At 51.7% G+C, this 17633-nt stretch overlaps 1 protein-coding gene across 5 annotated transcripts in view; it reads left to right on the forward strand.

Moving 5' to 3' along the window:
* Positions 1 to 17633, forward strand: part of CD276 (CD276 molecule) — a 99023-nt gene that overhangs the window by 7076 nt on the left and 74314 nt on the right. For 2 of the 5 annotated variants that reach the window (XM_044979147.1, XM_044979150.1), the window contains exons 2-3: positions 892 to 1036; positions 2364 to 2441. The exons of 1 other annotated variant lie outside the window; for it this stretch is intronic. In XM_044979147.1, the coding sequence (XP_044835082.1) occupies positions 2368 to 2441 (74 nt within the window). In that variant the 5' untranslated portion in view covers positions 892 to 1036; positions 2364 to 2367. Of the gene's footprint in view, positions 1 to 360; positions 537 to 891; positions 1037 to 2363; positions 2442 to 7848; positions 7947 to 17633 lie in introns of those variants that run through there. 2 more of the 5 variants (XM_044979148.1, XM_044979156.1) reach the window with 2 other exon arrangements.

The raw sequence follows: 17633 nt of genomic DNA on the forward strand, positions 1-17633 counted from the left end.
CGCTCAGAGCCGCATGGTAAGGGGGCGGGGCTGCGAGCTCTGGGCCGAGTGGCGGGAGCTCCGGTCCCGCTGGAGCTCACAGCCCCACCCCCTGACCACATGGCTCTGAGCGGGGAGGAGCTCAGGCCCTGCTGGAGGCACACGGCTGCAGCGCTGTCCAGGGACGCTCCTGAATGCGCGCGCTAAGGCTCTGGGAGAGGGGGTAAGTGGCCGGGGCCGGGTGGGAGTGGGTTGGATAAGGGGCAGGGAGTCCCGGGGACTGAAGAGTCCTTTTACCTCTGTACTATAGTTACACTGTTGAGGTTTGCATCAACGTAGCTAATGGCCAGTCAGTGTTTCCATCACAATCAAGGTTTTAATGAGGGTGTTAATAGAATTTCTCTGCCTTGAAATTTGGTATGAAAAGATATAGGGACTAGATAGCCATGGAGGTTGCTGGACTTTCCTTTTCATCTCTTGAGATCCAGGACCAGCTGGTGCGCAGGAGTGCATTCTTGGGGGATTATTGATGTTACAACAGAACCTAGAGACCTCAGGTAAGATCAGGGCCCCATGATGCTAGGCACTGTACAGACACCCAGCCCCACAACACTTCTTATCTGAATGGACAAGACCAACAAAAAAAGATTTATTTCTGTTTTAGAGATGGGGAACTGAGGCCTGGGCTATAAAATGACTTGCCTCAGGTGAGACAGAAAGTCTGTGACAGCCAGAATTGAGCACACATCGCGCAAACTCCAAACCAGCTCCTTAACCACAAAACCATGCTTTCTTTCTGTGGGCTCTCTGTTAATATTCCAAATGCAAAACAAAGCTGAGGTGCTTTTCCCTGCCACTGCAGACATTTACACTCTCTCTCTCTCTCTCTCTCTCTCTCTGCATGTGATAAAGCATCGCTGCCAGAGATGACTCAACCCTGGGGCTCATAAAATACTTTACTTTCCTTGTGGAATGGAGCAGATTGGACCAAGCATTTGGAATTTAAACACAGCAACCCACCCAGTCCTAGGACCTAGAACTGGTCAGAAATATTCCGGTGAAGTGTTTAGCATTTTTTGAAATACAAGTGTTTTGTGGAGTTGGTTTGATTTCAGTTAAACCTGCCTGGTTTTCTGCCAGGTCACCTGCTTGGCTGCTAACAACCCACCTGCCAGACTGGCTCAGAATCCAGGGCTCCATCCTCCCTATTGAAATCCTCTGCAAAATAGAATTTCCTTCTCCACACAGCTCAACAAGGGACCAGGGCGGTTGGATAAGGGGCAGGGAGTCCTGGAGACAGTCAGGGGACAAGGAGGGGGCAGAGATTCTGGGGGGGTGGTCAGGGGACAGGGAAGGTGGGGTTGGATCATGGGCATTTGGGGGTCTGTCAGGACTCGGTGGGGGAGTGGATAGGGGTCGGAGCAGTCAGGGGACAGGGAGTTGGGGGGGTTGGTGGGGGAGTCTCAGGGGGGCAGTCAGGGGACAAGGAGCAGGATGGGTCGGGATTCTGGGGGGGGGCATTCTGGGGGCAGGAAGTGGATGGGGGTCGGATGGGGGCAGGGCCAGGCTGTTTGGGGAGGCACAGCCTTCCCTACCCTAAAGCTCATTCAGCAGTTTGAGGCTTGAAGACAGCTATTTAACACCAAGAGCCAAGCTGTTATCTTTTCCCTTTTCCCTACATTTAATTTCAGTGCCATAGGGAGATTCATGTCAGGGGAGAGTAGTGTCGAAGAAAAACTCAGTTCTCGCTTTCTGTTTGGGTGCAGCAAAATCAAATACTTTATTCTTTCTCTAGTAATTACAATAGAGGGAGAGAGTGTCTTAGGAAACAGGGTTGCCCCTTGTCCCGGACAGGTCTCTCTCAATTAGTAAACAATCACAGCAAGCATTTATACCTTTGTTACAGACAATAGCTAGCAATCCTGGAGACAGTAAAAAGAAAACATTTGCATTTGTTCATACATAAGCTTCTTTGCTATCTTATTTGTCTCACTACTAGAAAAAAAGCAAGACTGCATATTGCAAGGTCCTAATGACTTTTCACACAGTTCACTCTGTCTCTCATTATCTTGCTTCTACAAATCTCACATCATTAGGGTCACAGCTAGCCTAACTCATGCTAACTTAACTAACATACATTTAAGATCCCTTCAAATCCTTATTAATTATTTCCTGGCCTCCACAGTAGCTTCATTTAAAATTAGCCACTTTAGATTAACAGTGATAGAGCCAAGAGAGCCATGGGGGAGGGATCACATGAGAAGAGCAATATCTACACCACCTATCTCCTTCCCAACCCTACCAAGGGAGACCCCCCCCCCCTCCCCTGCATTCCCCGAGGCTCCAGAGATTTTACTTACTGGTCCTCTGTCCTTTGTCCAAAGCCTCATGCATCAGATGAGGAGCGCAGGTTGCATATGCTGGACATCAGATGGGTGCTGGCCTTCTACATCGTCCATTCCGTAAGTCAACGTAATTGTTTGTTGCTGTCATGGACGGGATGAAGGGCTGCTCGGTGTCAGTCCAGAGAATTTTGTCTTGGATCATGGCGTGCATCTGCCACTGCTATGAGCTGGCAAAAGTGCCCCTGCCAGCAATCAAAACTTCTCATTTCACTAGAGCACAGGCATCTTCAGCGGTCTTCCTGGTGCAGGTGCCGATCCAAGAGATCTGTTGGGCTGCTACCAGGTCGTCCATCCATACGTTTGCATTGCACTACGCACTGACCCAGCAGGCGCGAGACGGCACTGGCTTTGGCAGAGCTGTGCTACAAGCTGTGTAACGGTGAACTCCGAGCCCACCTCCATTGATACTGTTTGCAAGTCACCTAGAATGGAAGCAAGCACTCGAAGGAAAAAACGGTTACCTACCTTTCCTAATGGTTGTTCTCCGAGATGTGTTGCTCATGTCCATTCCATTACCCGCCCTCCTGCCCCTTTGTCGGAGTTTGTCGGCAAGAAGGAACTGAGAGGACGTGGGCCGGCAGTGCCTGATATACCGTGGTATGAGTGCGGCACGTGGGAGAGTGTCACAGCCGGCCCTACGAGTACCGCTAAGACAAATATCTCTTGCCACTCACACACATAGAATGGAATGGACATGAGAAACACATCTAGAAGAACAACAGTTACAAAAGATGGGTAACCATTTTTTCTTGGAGGTCTGCCTGGAGGAAACCCCAGTTCAAAGGATGGAGGCTCAGTCCACATGGATGGCTGTTCTGCCTCTCCTGGCAGCATGGAGGAGCTGCATTGCACCGAGCATGTCCCCCTGGTGTAGTAGCAAATTCAGATGGGCCCAGTGGGATCTAAAGCTACTTCAGCATTAACTCCTTGTTAACTGCCCTGATGGGAGTTGGGAAGTATACTCTACAGAGTGGCTGGTTCCCCATATCCCTCATTCTGCTCTGCCCCAAAGGGATAGAGGGGGAAACTGAGGCACAGAGCATGGAAGTGACTTGCCCAAGGCCACTTAGTGGACTAGAATGCTGGTCTTCCCAGTCCTAATTCAGTGCTCTAGCCACTAGCATATTTGGGAATCCTGCTAGCTAGACTTGCAGGCTTACCCCACTTCCCACACGTCCAGCTCTTGTCTCTGCTGGTGAAAATCCTTTGTTAAAAGAAATGATTTGGAGTGTAAAAGTCCCCAGTCATGAGTCACTCTAGCTGAAGGAGGGCTGTGGGAAGTTGAACAGCTGAGTGTGATGTGTCTGCGCCCCGCTGCCCCTTCCCACCATGACTCACTCGCTTCCTGCCTCCTTGGAGTTTTGGGGGTGGGGTGGGGAGGTTGGCTTCTTTCTCTCCAGATTTAGAAAAAGCTGTGCTCATCAAGAGAGAGGACAGTGGTTAAAACCAGCCCAGCCCAGCCACTTGTTTCCGGGACAGAAACCATGTGCTTCAAAGAGAATAGAGGAGCCTGGGAAGGAGAAGTGGGTCTGTTTCATCTCTGCTCTTTTCCCAACAAACAAAATTGCTATGTCAGGGTAACAGATGATTGACAGAGGACTGGGCAGCTATTGCTTGTGAGGAAATGTGGTTAGGGAGTCAGGAGAGACTGGTTCTGTTTCTAGATCTGCCAATGGGTGACCATGGGCAAGAACTGCCATGTTCTGTGCCTCAGTTTCCCCACTGGTAAAATGGGGATAATGACACCTCGTAAAGTGCTTTGAGAACTATGGGTGAAATGTGCTAGTGGGTTGCTACATAGCAGTATGGCTTTTCTCTTCCGTTTCTGCAAGTCCATGCGAGATTTAAAAAAATAAAAAATGTGGTGGTCAGCAGTCTGGTCCCCAGAATGACAGCGACAGATTGAGGGTAACTGCACTGCTTGGGGCTGATCCTGAGGCATTGCTGTGGGGGGGTCTTTGAAGAGTTATGGGCAGGAGCTGAAGCGCCAACAGAAAAAGGTTTGGAATCTCTTCTGTGCAACCTTTCGGTGCTGTGCTCTCCAGGGAAGAGTCCTGCTGTGGCACTGTGGTGAGCTTGTCATGTTTTTGAAGCCATTGCTGGGGAATTGGGTTTGTAAAGCAGCAAGTCCCTTCCCCTGTCTGTGCCTCGGTTTCCTCTCCCAGTCTTTTTGTTCTGTCTGTTTAGACTATAAGGTCTTTGGGGTGGCAACTGTATCTCGCTGTGTGTGGCTGTAAACTACTGGCCAGTGGGCGTTAAGCATCTGCACCTTGCGAGTGGGGATTTGGGTGTTTTAGCTCTTAGTGTGTTGGCTAAGGTGGTTGCCATTGCATGTACAGCACCTAGCACAATGGGACCCTCATCATGGATGGGGGGGGCCTCTAGGTGCTACTATACTGGAAGGTGTTAATGGCCACCATGGAGTGTGTCTTTGCTCTATGGATCAGTCACAGAGACAGTTAAAGCTGATGGGCTTGTAGCTGCCATCATTCCAGCTAAATGGAAAGAGTGAATAACTCCTTTATGGAGTGAGATTGCTAGAAATAATCAGGAGCCACTGTCCCAGGTCATGGCAGCTGCACTGGTATCTCCTCTCAGTGGCCCAGCATGGGCACCCGCTCCCAGCTCTTGCTTTTCTTGGGTGGAAACCCGCGTCTCAATCCATTCTAAGCAGGGTATTTCCAGGCTGCTGTGTTATTCCCAGCACAGACAGGCTGCCCAAGGACACCTGGCTGCTTCTCTTCAGAGATGGTTAACGGTGTGACTGCCCCCGGTTATAAATACCACCCAGCTCTTTTTATGTGCGCCTGTTTTATTGTCTTGGTAAAAACACTATGGAGAAAACATTAAAAGCAATGAAAGAACCTGCACACATGCTAATACTGGAGATTACCACAACTCCAACCTGGATGCTGGCAAGAGCAGTCCTTCAGAGCCCCACAAGGGGTCTCTTCTATGGTCACAAGTTCATAACAGCCTCCGTTCAGAACTAGCAGTAATAGCAGATTGTTAGCAGTTGAACTCTTCCAACCCTATAGTTCAGGAGTCTCTGTTCTTGAATTTCCAGGAGCAGGTAAATATTAGATCATGGGATTTGGTCCCCAGGGCATAGCTTCCAAAAGGGTTGATTCCAAGTGGATCATTTGCATTCCCCTTATCCCCCGGTACTTCCTAGGAAATCCACTTCACACGTATCAGGAAGTTCCTAATACCTTCTGGAGGTTGCGTTAGGCCAGGTCTGCACTACAGACCTGTTTTGGTATAACTATGTCTCTCGGGGTGTGAAAAGTCCACACCCCAGAGTGACATAGTTATACTGACCTAACCTCTGGTGTGGACAGAGCTGTGTCGACAGGAGAGCTGCTCCCATCTACATAGCTACCGCCTCTTGGGGAGGTGGAGTAACTATGCTAATAGCAGAAGCTCTCCTGTTGGCTTAGTAGCATCACTAAAGCACTACAAAAGCAGCAAAGAATCCTGTGGCACCTTATAGACTAACAGACGTTTTGCAGCATGAGCTTTCGTGGGTGAATGCCCACTTCGTCGGATGCAAGAGTGGAAATTTCCAGGGGCAGGTAAATATAAGCAAGCAAGAAGCAAGCTAGAGATAACAAGGTTAGATCAATCAGGGAGGATGAGGCCCTGTTCTAGCAGTTGAGGTGTGAAAACCAAGGGAGGAGAAACTGGTTCTGTAGTTGGCAAGCCATTCACAGTCTTTGTTTAATCCTAAACTGATGGTGTCAAATTTGCAAATGAACTGAAGCTCAGCAGTTTCTCTTAGAAGTCTGGTCCTAAAGTTTTTTTGCTGGAGGATGGCCACCTTAAGATCTGCTATTGTGTGGCCAGGGAGTCTCACCAGTAACTGCACACCGCACCATAGTAACTCTAGCTCAGGAACCAATCCATGCAACAAACCTCGATGCCAACTCTGCCCACATATCTACACCAGCAACACCATCACAGGACCTAACCAGATCAGCCACACCATCACCGGTTCATTCACTTGCACATCCACCAATGTAATATATGCCATCATATGCTAGCAATGCCCTTCTGCTATGTACATCGGCCAAACTGGACAGTCTCTAAGGAAAAGGATAAATGGACACAAATCAGATATTAGGAATGGCAATATACAAAAACCTGTAGGAGAACACTTCAACCTCCCTGGCCACACAATAGCAGATCTTAAGGTGGCCATCCTCCAGCAAAAAAACTTTAGGACCAGACTTCTAAGAGAAACTGCTGAGCTTCAGTTCATTTGCAAATTTGACACCATCAGTTTAGGATTAAACAAAGACTGTGAATGGCTTGCCAACTACAGAACCAGTTTCTCCTCCCTTGGTTTTCACACCTCAACTGCTAGAACAGGGCCTCATCCTCCCTGATTGATCTAACTTCGTTATCTCTAGCTTGCTTCTTGGGCTTTGGCTACACTTGCATTTCAAAGCGCTGCCGCGGCAGCGCTTTGAAGCGCTAAGTGTAATCAAAGCACCAGCGCTGGGAGAAAACTCTCCCAGCGCTGTCCGTACTCCACTTCCCTGTGGGGAATAACGGACAGCACTGGGAGCGCGGCTCCCAGCGCTGGGGCTTTGACTACACTGGCGCTTTGTAGCACCGCAATTTGCAGCGCTGCAGAGGGTGTGTTTTCACACCCTGCTGCAGCGCTGCAAATTTGTAAGTGTAGCCAAGCCCCGCTTGCTTATATTTACCTGCCCCTGGAAATTTCCACTCTTGCATCCGACGAAGTGGGCATTCACCCATGAAAGCTCATGCTGCAAAATGTCTTTTAGTCTATAAGGTGCCACAGGATTCTTTGCTGCTTTTACAGAACCAGACTAACACGGCTACCTCTCTGATACTAAAGCACTACAGCGGTGCAGCTGCAGCGCTGTATGTGAAGACAAGCCCTGAGTCCCTCTCCTAGAGAAATTACATACATGCACAATTGCATTTTTCATATAATGGACCCCAAGGTATTACATCTAATTCAATCAGGTTTAACTTAATCAATAAAGTTCATTCAGGATATTGCTGGAAATTCAGTGTGTCACAGCCACCACCTGGGTACTAGGCCTGAGCAAGAATGAACTCAGTGAGAAAGAGGGGTTTATTCTCTAATTACAAACACAGAAGCTGGGGCATTGGTTGCAGGTGTGTGTGTGTGTGTGTGTTTCAGAGCCTGGGAAAAGCCAGCAGACAGCATAGAGAAAAGCCAGCAGACACTGAGGGCAGCTGTCGTGAGCATGGCCCCGAGAGGAACAGAGGCAGAGCCCCTTGGGGCACAGGACTGACTGGAAAACAGGTTTGAAAATTGAGCAAAGAAATTGCCTCCACTTTCAGGGAAACAGGACTTTGTGCGCATTCTGTGTAAATCAAGCAGGATTGCACTACAGAAATACTTGACTCCATCCTCAGTTTCTCCTTATGATGGAAAGAACCCAGGAAGGCCCCCAGTATTGGCTCACCATTTGGGTTAAGGGGCTGCAGCATTAATAGGCCACTTGATCTGAGGCCAGAGAGGTCTCTGGCTGGGCAAAGTTTGGACATCCTCCTACTTGGGTGAGCGACAGCTGTGTGTTTGTCTTTCAGGGTGGATTCTCTGCCATTCTCTGGATTAAAGGTAGACACTCTAGATCGGGGTAGGCAGCCTATGGCACATGTGCCAAAGGTGGCACACGAGCTGATTTTCAGTGGGGGGGGGGGCTCTGCATTTTAATTGAATTTTAAATTAAGCTTCTTAAACATTTAAAAAACCTTATTTACTTTACATACAACAATAGTTTAGTTATATATTATAGACCTATAGAAAGAGATCTTCTAAAAACGTTAAAATGTATTACTGGCACGTGAAACCTTAAATTAGAGTGAATAAATGAAGACTTGGCACACCACTTCTGAAAGGTTGCCAACCCCTGCTCTAGATGGAGCTGGCACACAGGGTGTCATCAGCTGCCAGTTCCAGGTGCTGTGATGACTAATGGGCTGCTACAGCCCAGCCTGTCTGACTTTCTCTGTGCCTGCAGGCTGTGCATACCTGGCTTTGTTTGCAAAGGGCTGCACACCTGCCCTTTGGGTGCCTGGATGCTATAAGTGGCAGACTCCCTTGTGTAAAGGCCAGGCAGCAAGGGTATGAGTGGGGCTGAGGGAACATGTGCAGGCTAGTTGTGTGCATAAGACCAAGTAATTAAACTGGCGGTTGGTAGGAGAAATAAAAAACCTTTGGGGCAGGGAGGAAGGAGAGATGGGAAAAGACTAGGAGAGAGAAACTGCCATGGAATTAAAAATATAAATACATAATTTCTAAACAGTCAAATCCCAGGACTGCCAAAAATAGGGATGAAGGTATGGAGCCATAACTGGTCAGTGAGGAATGGGGAGCAAGAGGGTGTCCTTGCACAGCACATGGTGTTAGATGCCGTGCTTGGTGCTCTCCATCTGCAAAGCATGTTACAGTCCCCACTCCTGGGAGGTGGGTGAATGCAGTCTTACCATCCATGCTCTACGGATAGTGATTTGGGCAGAGACACTAAGGGAGCTGCCCAAGGCCTTGGACACAGTGTCAGAGAGATGAGAACTCAGGAGTTCCTGGCTCCAGCTTAGACTGGGCCTCTCTCTAGGATAGTGGTGATTTTGGACATAGTGAATATTCTCCTGCCTTGTAACAATCCTGGCGTGGCCCCAGTTAGGTGAAACTAAGGGTGGATTGATTATCCATAGTAAGATCTTGTTGCTCTGCCTGTCTCTCCCTGCATTTGGCTGTGTATGGTATTTATAAGATGCTCATTCTCTTGATCTCCAAAGCCCTGATCCTGCAAAGAGACCTACAGCTATGAATCCTGTAGGAGTAAGAATCCATATTTATAGGTCCCTTTGCAGGCTGGAGCCTACGAGCCAGATTATTAACCATGTTTATTGTTATTGGTTATTTTTATTACTCTAGTGCCTGGGAGCCCTTGACATGGACCAGGACCCATTGTGCAAGGTGCTGCACAAACAGAACAAAATGACTCTCTCACCCTGCCCCAAGGGTTAGAGACAACAGCTGGGCATAGACGCAGGGGAGTAGATGAAAACAAGGAACCAGTATTGATCAGCATGACCAGTATTGGTCAGCATGGTGGGTGGTCTCTGCACACTGACAGCCTAACTTTTGCTGAGCAGTTTTGTAGACCACAGGTCTGAGGAGGGACTTTGACAGATAATGAGGTAGCTTTGCAGATGTTTACAGGGAGCAACTTGCAAGTGTGTGGGGCAGGGTGGGAGAAAGCAGGAATGTGTTTGTTTGAAAATGTCACCAGTGGGCAGCAGAGACTGGCCTCCTGGGCTGATTTGAGGTGAGGTTGATTTCAGTGAGAGGTGCTTAAATACCTTTTAGAAACCTGGGCCTAAATGCTTCTTGCTTTGGTATTTCTCTTGTGTGCTGGCCCATTGTCCTGATAGATTTCCTTCTCAAAAGTTGGGCTGTCTATAGAATAATGGATGTTGGTGACAGCTAAATTAGTATCAGAACCACCCCAAAGCCAGCAAATTCACACTCGAGTGCAAATCTAAAGTCTGGGAACTTTTGAAGTTGGAGTTCAGGTTTGGTCCCATCTCTAGTAATAATTCACGTCTTGCTGCTTACTGAATATTCTGTTCCAGTTGCTTTCCCACCACAGCCTCCCAGCATGCCTGGTGCTGACGAGTGTGGTCTGGACACTGGGACTCAGAGAGGAATAAAATAAAAAGCATGCACACCCCCATCATAAGAGCAGCTGAGCTCTGTGAAACTAGTCTTAAACCACCTCGCTCAAGGGAGGAAGGAACTATCCAAACCTATGGAGCAGGCACCAGGCCAAACAGTCTGGGGAACCCACACCTCTACCACAGCAGCTTGGAAACAAAGAGCCAAGCCCCCTCAGCAGGGCATACCCACAGGGCATTCTGGGTGGGGGTGGGCTAGGAAGGGAGGGATTGTAGGGGTCTGGCCAGGGCAGATCTGTCTCCCAGGGATTGTCCACCCTGGCATGCTCCAATGGGTTTACGAAGCAGAGGCACAACTTAGAGCAACCCTGAGGGCTGCCTTAGCCTGTGCCTGGGCCACGCTGGCCTATGCAACCCTGAAGAGAGGAGGCCCAAGATGGCCTCCTCCATCGCTGGGTCAGTGCGTAAGAACATGCACAGTTACGTTGAATGGAGGGAATCTAAACTCTCATGGTTCACGCCGTAAGGCAACCTCTAACTGCCATGGGGTAAGAAGAATCTTCTTTTAGGGGCAAATTATCCCATAACTATCTTCTCTGGGGTTGGTTCCCTTTCCTCCGAAGTATCTGGTGCTGGGTGTAGTGTGAAAAACTGTTGTCTGACTTAATTTTACTACTTAGGGTGTACTGAGCATGCTCACACAAACTGAGCATGCTCAGTAACATCTGCTGAAGCCACTGCCCGCCCTTGGCATCAGATTCTGCGGACTGCTTTTTACAGCGGTTAAAAAGGGACAAAGGGGACAAATCGGAGAAGGGGTGAGCAGGTGGTGGAAATTGACTGACTGGGGGACAAATAAGGATAACCTTAGGTATCAGTAGCTGCTACTGGTTACAATTCACTACCCTGTACCAATAGCAGATTAGGTCAGGTAGCAGTTTAATATCAGTGACTACTGCTGGTAGCAAATTACATCAGATAGCAGTTTTTCACACTAAGCTGGCACCAGGTACTTCAGAGATGGGATACTGGTCTGGCAATTGCTAGCTCTCTAATGGGGTGCCTGCTCATCGCTGTGCTTTTTAGGCACCAGAGAGTCTTAGCGACAGCCTGGCAAAGGATTGGTAGGTCCCTGGTAGGAGGTTATTGATACTGTGTTGAACTGGATCAGTGGTTCTCAACCAGTGTTCCCTCTAATTTTTCCCATCCACGTGCGGAATGAATTGTGTTATGTGCACTAATATGGAGGTGTTGTGTGACACATCAGCTTATATTGGTGCACAAAAAAATTCATGTGGTGGGGGTGGGGCCGAGGGATTCAAAGTGAGGCAGAGGGTTGGTGTGCAGGGGTGTGAAGGCTCCAGCGGGGGGTGCGGGTGAGAGGTTTGGGGTGCAGGAGGGTGCTGCAGGGCTATGGTGGGGAGAGAGGACTCCTCCCAGCTCTCTCCCTGCAGCAGCACCTGGGCTAGGGGAAGAGGTGTCTCTTCCCTCCACGGCAGCTCTGGGGCTGGGGCCGCAGGATAAGTGCCCCTCCCCCCGCAGGTCCGGGCTGGGGCTGGGTCCGGGCTGGGGGAGGGGTGCCTCGGCCATGGCTGGGTTCAGGCTGGGAGAGGGCCACCCCTGCCACGGCTGGGGGGCTGGGCTAGGTGGGGCCGGAGGAGGGGAGGCCCTTCCCCAGCCACGGCAGGTCCCTGGGTGGGTTCCCTGAGCACCTGTGCGGCACTAAGATGGCTGCTGCACGGCAGCGCAGCTTACAGGGAACTTAGTTCTCAACCTGTTTACCACTGTGGGCTGCTTTCTATATGGGCCACATCCACACAACATATATACTACCTGTATGGCCCTGAGGATGTCACATGGGCCGCAGCTGTGTTCTGATTGGGCTAGGGTGACCAGATGTCCCAATTTTTATAGGGATAGTCCCATTTTTTGGGTCTTTTTCTTATATAGGCGCCTATTATCCCCCACCCCCGTCCCCATTTTTTACATTTGCTGTCTGGTCGTCCTAGATTGGGCTGCGGGTTGAGAACCACTGAACTAGGTTGTGTTGTAAACCTCTTGAGAATACTTTACAGTGGTTGCTTATGACAGGCTTGTCTACTGCCATTTGTGGTGTCTATTTAGACTGTAAGCTCTCCAAGGTAAAGACTGTCTCTTTCTCTGTGTCTGTACAATGCCCTGCCCAGTAGGGCCACGATCCCTGCTAGAGGCTTGTCTGGGCCGCTAGGTTCTAGTGTAATACAAATAAAACTAACGATTCCCATTGTCTGGGTGTGGCCAGGCCTCTCCCAGGAGAGGCTGGAGGAAACCCTGTGTTATTCATTGCCTAGGTTTGCTGTTCATTTCCATTGGAAGTGCTGCCTGGAAGCTCTGTTGGGTGCTGCTGGCTTTATGCTGTCCCAGCCAACCCATGGAAATGCCTGGGCCTTGCTGAATAAAGAGGCTGTTGATGTGGTGGGGAGGTGCTGGTATGAAAGGTGAATGGCTGCTTTTGACAGGAACCGAGCGGCTGCTCTTTTCTCTCTGTTTGTTGTCTCCCAGCCTGCGCTGGCTCTGATTCCCTGGGAAATCAAACTAAGCTGAAATGCATATGCAGGTCCTTATCCTGCTCCACTGGAGTCAGTGGTAGTTTAGCTATTGGGTTTGGTGGGAGCAGAATTGGGCCCTTAAAAGAAGCCTGTGTAACACCAACAGATTCTGGTTGTTGGCGGACGGGATCGAACCGGGGACCTCTGGAACTTAGTGCATGAGCCTCTACACATCATGAGCTGAAAGTCAACTCCCTATTAGCTAGGGCTGTAAAGCCGACTCATTTAATCTCTCTCTAAGTGTTCTCAGTGCCACTAGATGGGACAGAACACCACACCCAGAAGGTGTGTGGGTTACATCTGCACCTGGAACTAAAACTCTCCAGTGAAGAAATAAGTAAATCCAGGCAGAGCTGGATTAAGATTTACTGGGACCTTGGACACAAAGAACAATTGGGCCTCCCACACTGCAGGGGCTCGGGAGCACCGGAATCATGAAGTGCAGCACCTGCTAGCGGCACCAGCCTCTTCCCAGTGCGGGGCTGAGGTGAGCCCCGCACTGGGCTTAATTATGACAACTCTGGATCTTCTTGGTAGACATTTGTGTCCAATTTTTTAACCTTAAATTCTTGACCTCAGCTTAAATTCTTGACCTCAGTGGGCTTTGGAGGCCATGGGGATGGGAGGGAATTCCAGCAGAGGAAGCAGGTGCTGCAAAGCTCTTCCCCCACTCTGTGGTAGCCCTCAGGGGACAGGATGTGGAGGCAGTGAAGGAAATACCCCATTAGTGGAGAGAGCCATTGCAGCTTGGGGAGGATGTCATTACCAGGGAAGGAAAGCCAGACTTCTTAGCTGGCTGAAGCAAGCATGTCTTGCTTGTGTAGCAAGATGGGCTGTGTCTGCAGTTTTGTTTTTCCTCTCCTTCCAGGGGCCAGTGGAGTTAGCCCCTTCCCTTCTGTAGTCTGACAGGATGGTGGGACTGTTGATTCCACTTGATTGCAGAAGTGCAGCATTTTGGGTGTAGGGGAGGGAGAAGGGGCGGATGTGTTAATCTTCCAGTGCTGTTTCCTCCTCAGATCCCCCAGTGTGCCAAGATGCTGGTGATCTGTAATCCCACGCCAGCGCATGGGACAACATTCATCCCTGGAGTAGTACTGTTCAAGTCAAGCCCAGCATAGGAATTGTCCACAGGCACTGGACTCCTACAGTTCCATGGGTCCCCCTGGAGCTTGTGCCCATATTCCCCAAAGCCCAGGGGTAGGGGGCACATGGTTAGCTGCATCTCCACAGGCAGCTGGGTGCTTATCTGGATGGAGATCTCCAGATTGTTCTGGGTCAGAGAGTCCCTGGCTCTGAGCACTTCCTGGGCTCTAGTGGGGTGAGTTTGGGGATGAATGGGTGATTTGGGCATCCAAGGGCTGCCCCAGGGGCCCCCAAATTAGTCAGGACAGAGGCAGGTCTAAGAGGGAGGGCCTCAAGCAGTGATGGCTCGGCAGCCCTGCAGTGTGTGCACCCTACGACAGTCTCCAAAGAGGGTCCCTGACCTCCCCAGTGCACAGCTGAGTGGGTGACGAGTGGGGCCAGGCTTGCTGGGATTGGACTGGGGAGGGTTCGGGGCAGGGCTGGGCTTGGGAGGCGACTGAAGGAGCAGCCTGATCAGAGCACAGCGGTCTGGGTGTGTCTGGGATGTACAGGGCCAAGAAGGCTTGATATACATGGCAGGGTGGCGTATTCAAATTTCTCCATAATGACTTCACTTTCCTCTTCCTCAGCAGCTGAGTGCAGGAATCAAAAGCTCCTGTAATTGGGGACTTCCCTCCCCCCAACTTCCTAGTGAAGGGTAGCAGATGAGAGATAGAAATGGGGAGCAAAACGGTGCCTGGAATAGGCACCATTTGCCAGCACTGAGGGGTTGAAAAGCCCATTCTCCAGCTGAGTGTAGATACAGTGTAGTGAGGCGGCCTGGCTCCCGGCCGCTCCAGAGAGGGAGGAGCCAGAACAGCTGCCACAGTGGGTGGAGCCACTGCTGTCTGTCCCCGCCCCCCGGAAGTCAAGGGGCGGGACAGGAAGTATAAAAGCCCCGGCCCAGCACTCAGTTGCAGCCCGGCGGCCGGAGAGGACAGACGCTCCTGACCGAGCTCCTGCTGGACTGAGCCCGCCCCGAGCCCGGTACCCTGAAGAAGGTTGGCCGAGCCTTCCCTGAGCCCGGTATCCTGAAGAAGGCTGGCCGAGCCTTCCCCGAGCCCAGTACCCCGAGGTGGACTGGCCGAGCCTTCCCCGAGCACGGTACCCAGAGGAGGACGGGCTGAGCCTTCCCCGAGCCCGGTACCCCGAGGAGCTGCCTGAGCGTAACCCCGACCGGAGTCCTGAGGAGCAGCCCGAGCTAGCCGGCTCTTAGCACGGCGAGGAGCCCATGGTGTGGGACCCAGCGCCGGACACCAGTACTGAGCAGGTACCCGTGGAGGGGGAAATGGAAAGTAGCCCGGGGGTAGCTGACCCCAGTCTGGCTACAGCAGACTTTGAGCCGATGTCAGTGTGTTGCAGTCAGGACCCCACCGACACAGCAGCAGACTAACTGCCGCTGTTAGGGCCCCGGGCTGGGACACAGTGGAGTGGGTGGGCCTGTGTCCCCCCTGCCACCCCACTCACGGACCCAGAAGTCTGAACTATTGCTGTTTGCTCAGCTCCTGCTTCCAGGACCTGAGCCCCTTGAACTATTGCTGTTTGCTCAGCTCCTGCTTCCAGGACCTGAGCCCCTTGAACTATTGCTGTTTGCTCAGCTCCTGCTTCCAGGACCTGAGCCCCTTGAACTACTATTTGCTGCCCCGCCCTGACTGAGGGCTTGGGCTTAAATCACGGTTTATTTTGCTCAGCTCCTGCCTGAGGGTCTGAGCCTAGAACTGCTGGTTACTGCCCCGCCCGGACTGAGGGCTTGGGCTTCACTGACTGTGTCTTTTGCTCAGCCCCTGCCTGGGGGTCTGAGCCCTTAGACTATTGTTTGTTTCCCGCCCTGACCTAGGGCTTGGACCTTCAGAGACTGAACGACTGATTTAGGCCGTGTAGTGAGGCGGCCTGGCTCCCGGCCGCTCCTGAGAGGGCCGAGCCCCCACACTGGACCCTTACATACCCCCTTGAGCTCCCCGAGCTGGGAGCAAGTGATCAGAGCAGACACACTGTCCACGGTTGGCTCTGGAATTTCCCACTCTCATCATAGCACCCCGAGCCCAGACTAAACCCCCAGGGGAATCCATTGTGCACTCAAGAATCCCCCTGCCAGCGTCTTGCTTCCCTGGGCCTGTCCTCCTTTCCTGACTATTCACTGAGCAGAGCTACTTCCTAGCTTCTCCCTCCCTAAGCCCATTGGGAATGAAAGGTGCAGGCTCCAGGGCTCGCTTGGTGGTTGGCAGAGAAGTCCCACGCCCTGTTGCTGACATGTTCCTGAGGAAGGACGCGAACCCCTGGAATTGGCACCTGTGTGGGAACCGTGAAATGGAGGCAGCTACTCCCACTGCTTTCAGGAACTGGAGAGCTGAGGGTGCATTTGGAGCACTACTGCTTAGCCAAGCTGTGACCCAGAAACAGCTGCTGCCAGGGTGGAGTCGGACCTCACGGCCAACAGTGTGTTAGGACGCAATAAGATCACCATGCTGCTGTGAGAAGTTTTTGGCTTTTCCTCTGCAAACTTCGCCTGTAATGCAGTTCCAGTTAGTCTCATGCAGGGTCAGGATCCCCCCGAAGCATCGTGTGCCAGCATGAGATTGGGACAGGATCTGTGACCTCTGGCCACAAGTCGCAGAGCCTGAGCACTCTCCCAGACCACAGCAGTGTGGGAGCCACAAAAGAGAGAGGGAGTCTGGGGTTTTCTTGTTTGCTGAATGTCTTATGGGGACAGCATTGGCACAGGCAATGAATGGAGCAGTCTTCTGAGACGCCAAGCTGACAGCATGCAGCAGGGGTCAGAGGAGAGGAAAGGGAAGGGCAGGGGAGGTGAGTCTATTTCTGACTGGGCTGGAATATCTGGCACTTGGAGGTGTTTTTCTGTATCGTAAATGTTGCAGGTGAAATTAACGAATACAGTGGAATTTTGCAAAATTTTGGGGATGGGGGGTGTGAATGGGATGGGGAGATGCCAGCCTGCTGCCTTGCTTTGCACTATTCCATCTGCAAATGGATCATTCACCAAGACAACCCACCAGGCTGCCTGCTCCAGATTTCCCTGCCCCATGCAGGTGTTGGATCCATCCCTAAAATGCTCCCAACCCTTTTCTATAAGGCAGCTCCCCCTTCTCCAGCCTATTCAGTAAGGGTTGGATATTTTTGTTAGCAGGGGATGGGTCGAATCAGTGTCGTAGCCAGGTGGAGGGAACAGAGGGAGCAATAAAAAAAAAAAAAAGGCGCCACCCGCTACGGCGCTTTTACTCAGCCAGCAGCGCTCTGGGTCTTCGGCAACAGGCCCTTCATTCGCTCCGTGTTTTTCCAGCGGCAGTGAAGGTCCCGCTGCTGAAGACCTGGAGGGTTTGGGAGGCAGGAGCTGTGGGGGGCACTTTTGGGGGCCCGCAGGCCCAGAGTGGCCCAGGGGATTAGCGGGAGACGGGGAGCATCCTTCTCCGCTTCCCTCATCCCAGCCCCAGCTGTGTCGCTCAGGGGAGGGGGCTTGGGGGAAGAGATCCCCCCCCTGCACTCAGTGGCAGCAGCAGAAGCGGAGCAGCCCGGCCCCAGCCCGCTCCACTCTGCCAGCTCCCAGGCACAGCACTCCGCTTCCCACCGCCAGTGAGTGCAGGGGAGGGGGGACCTTTCCCCAGCCCCCTCCCCCCACAAGCAACATGGCTGGGGTAGGGGCAGGGGCAAGGGAAGCAGAATGGGCTGGGGCCGCGTCACTCCACTTCCCGCTACTGATGAGTGCAGGGGGGCATCCTTTCCCCAACCTCACTGCACTCACCGGCGGCGGGAAGTGGAGCAACGCGGCTGGGAGCTGGCAGAGTGGAGCGGGCTGGGGCCGGGCTGCTCCGCTTCCTGCCGCTGCTGGGGGGGGGGG

This window comes from Mauremys mutica, chromosome 11 (assembly GCF_020497125.1).
Source record: "Mauremys mutica isolate MM-2020 ecotype Southern chromosome 11, ASM2049712v1, whole genome shotgun sequence".
NCBI lineage: Eukaryota > Metazoa > Chordata > Testudines > Geoemydidae > Mauremys > Mauremys mutica.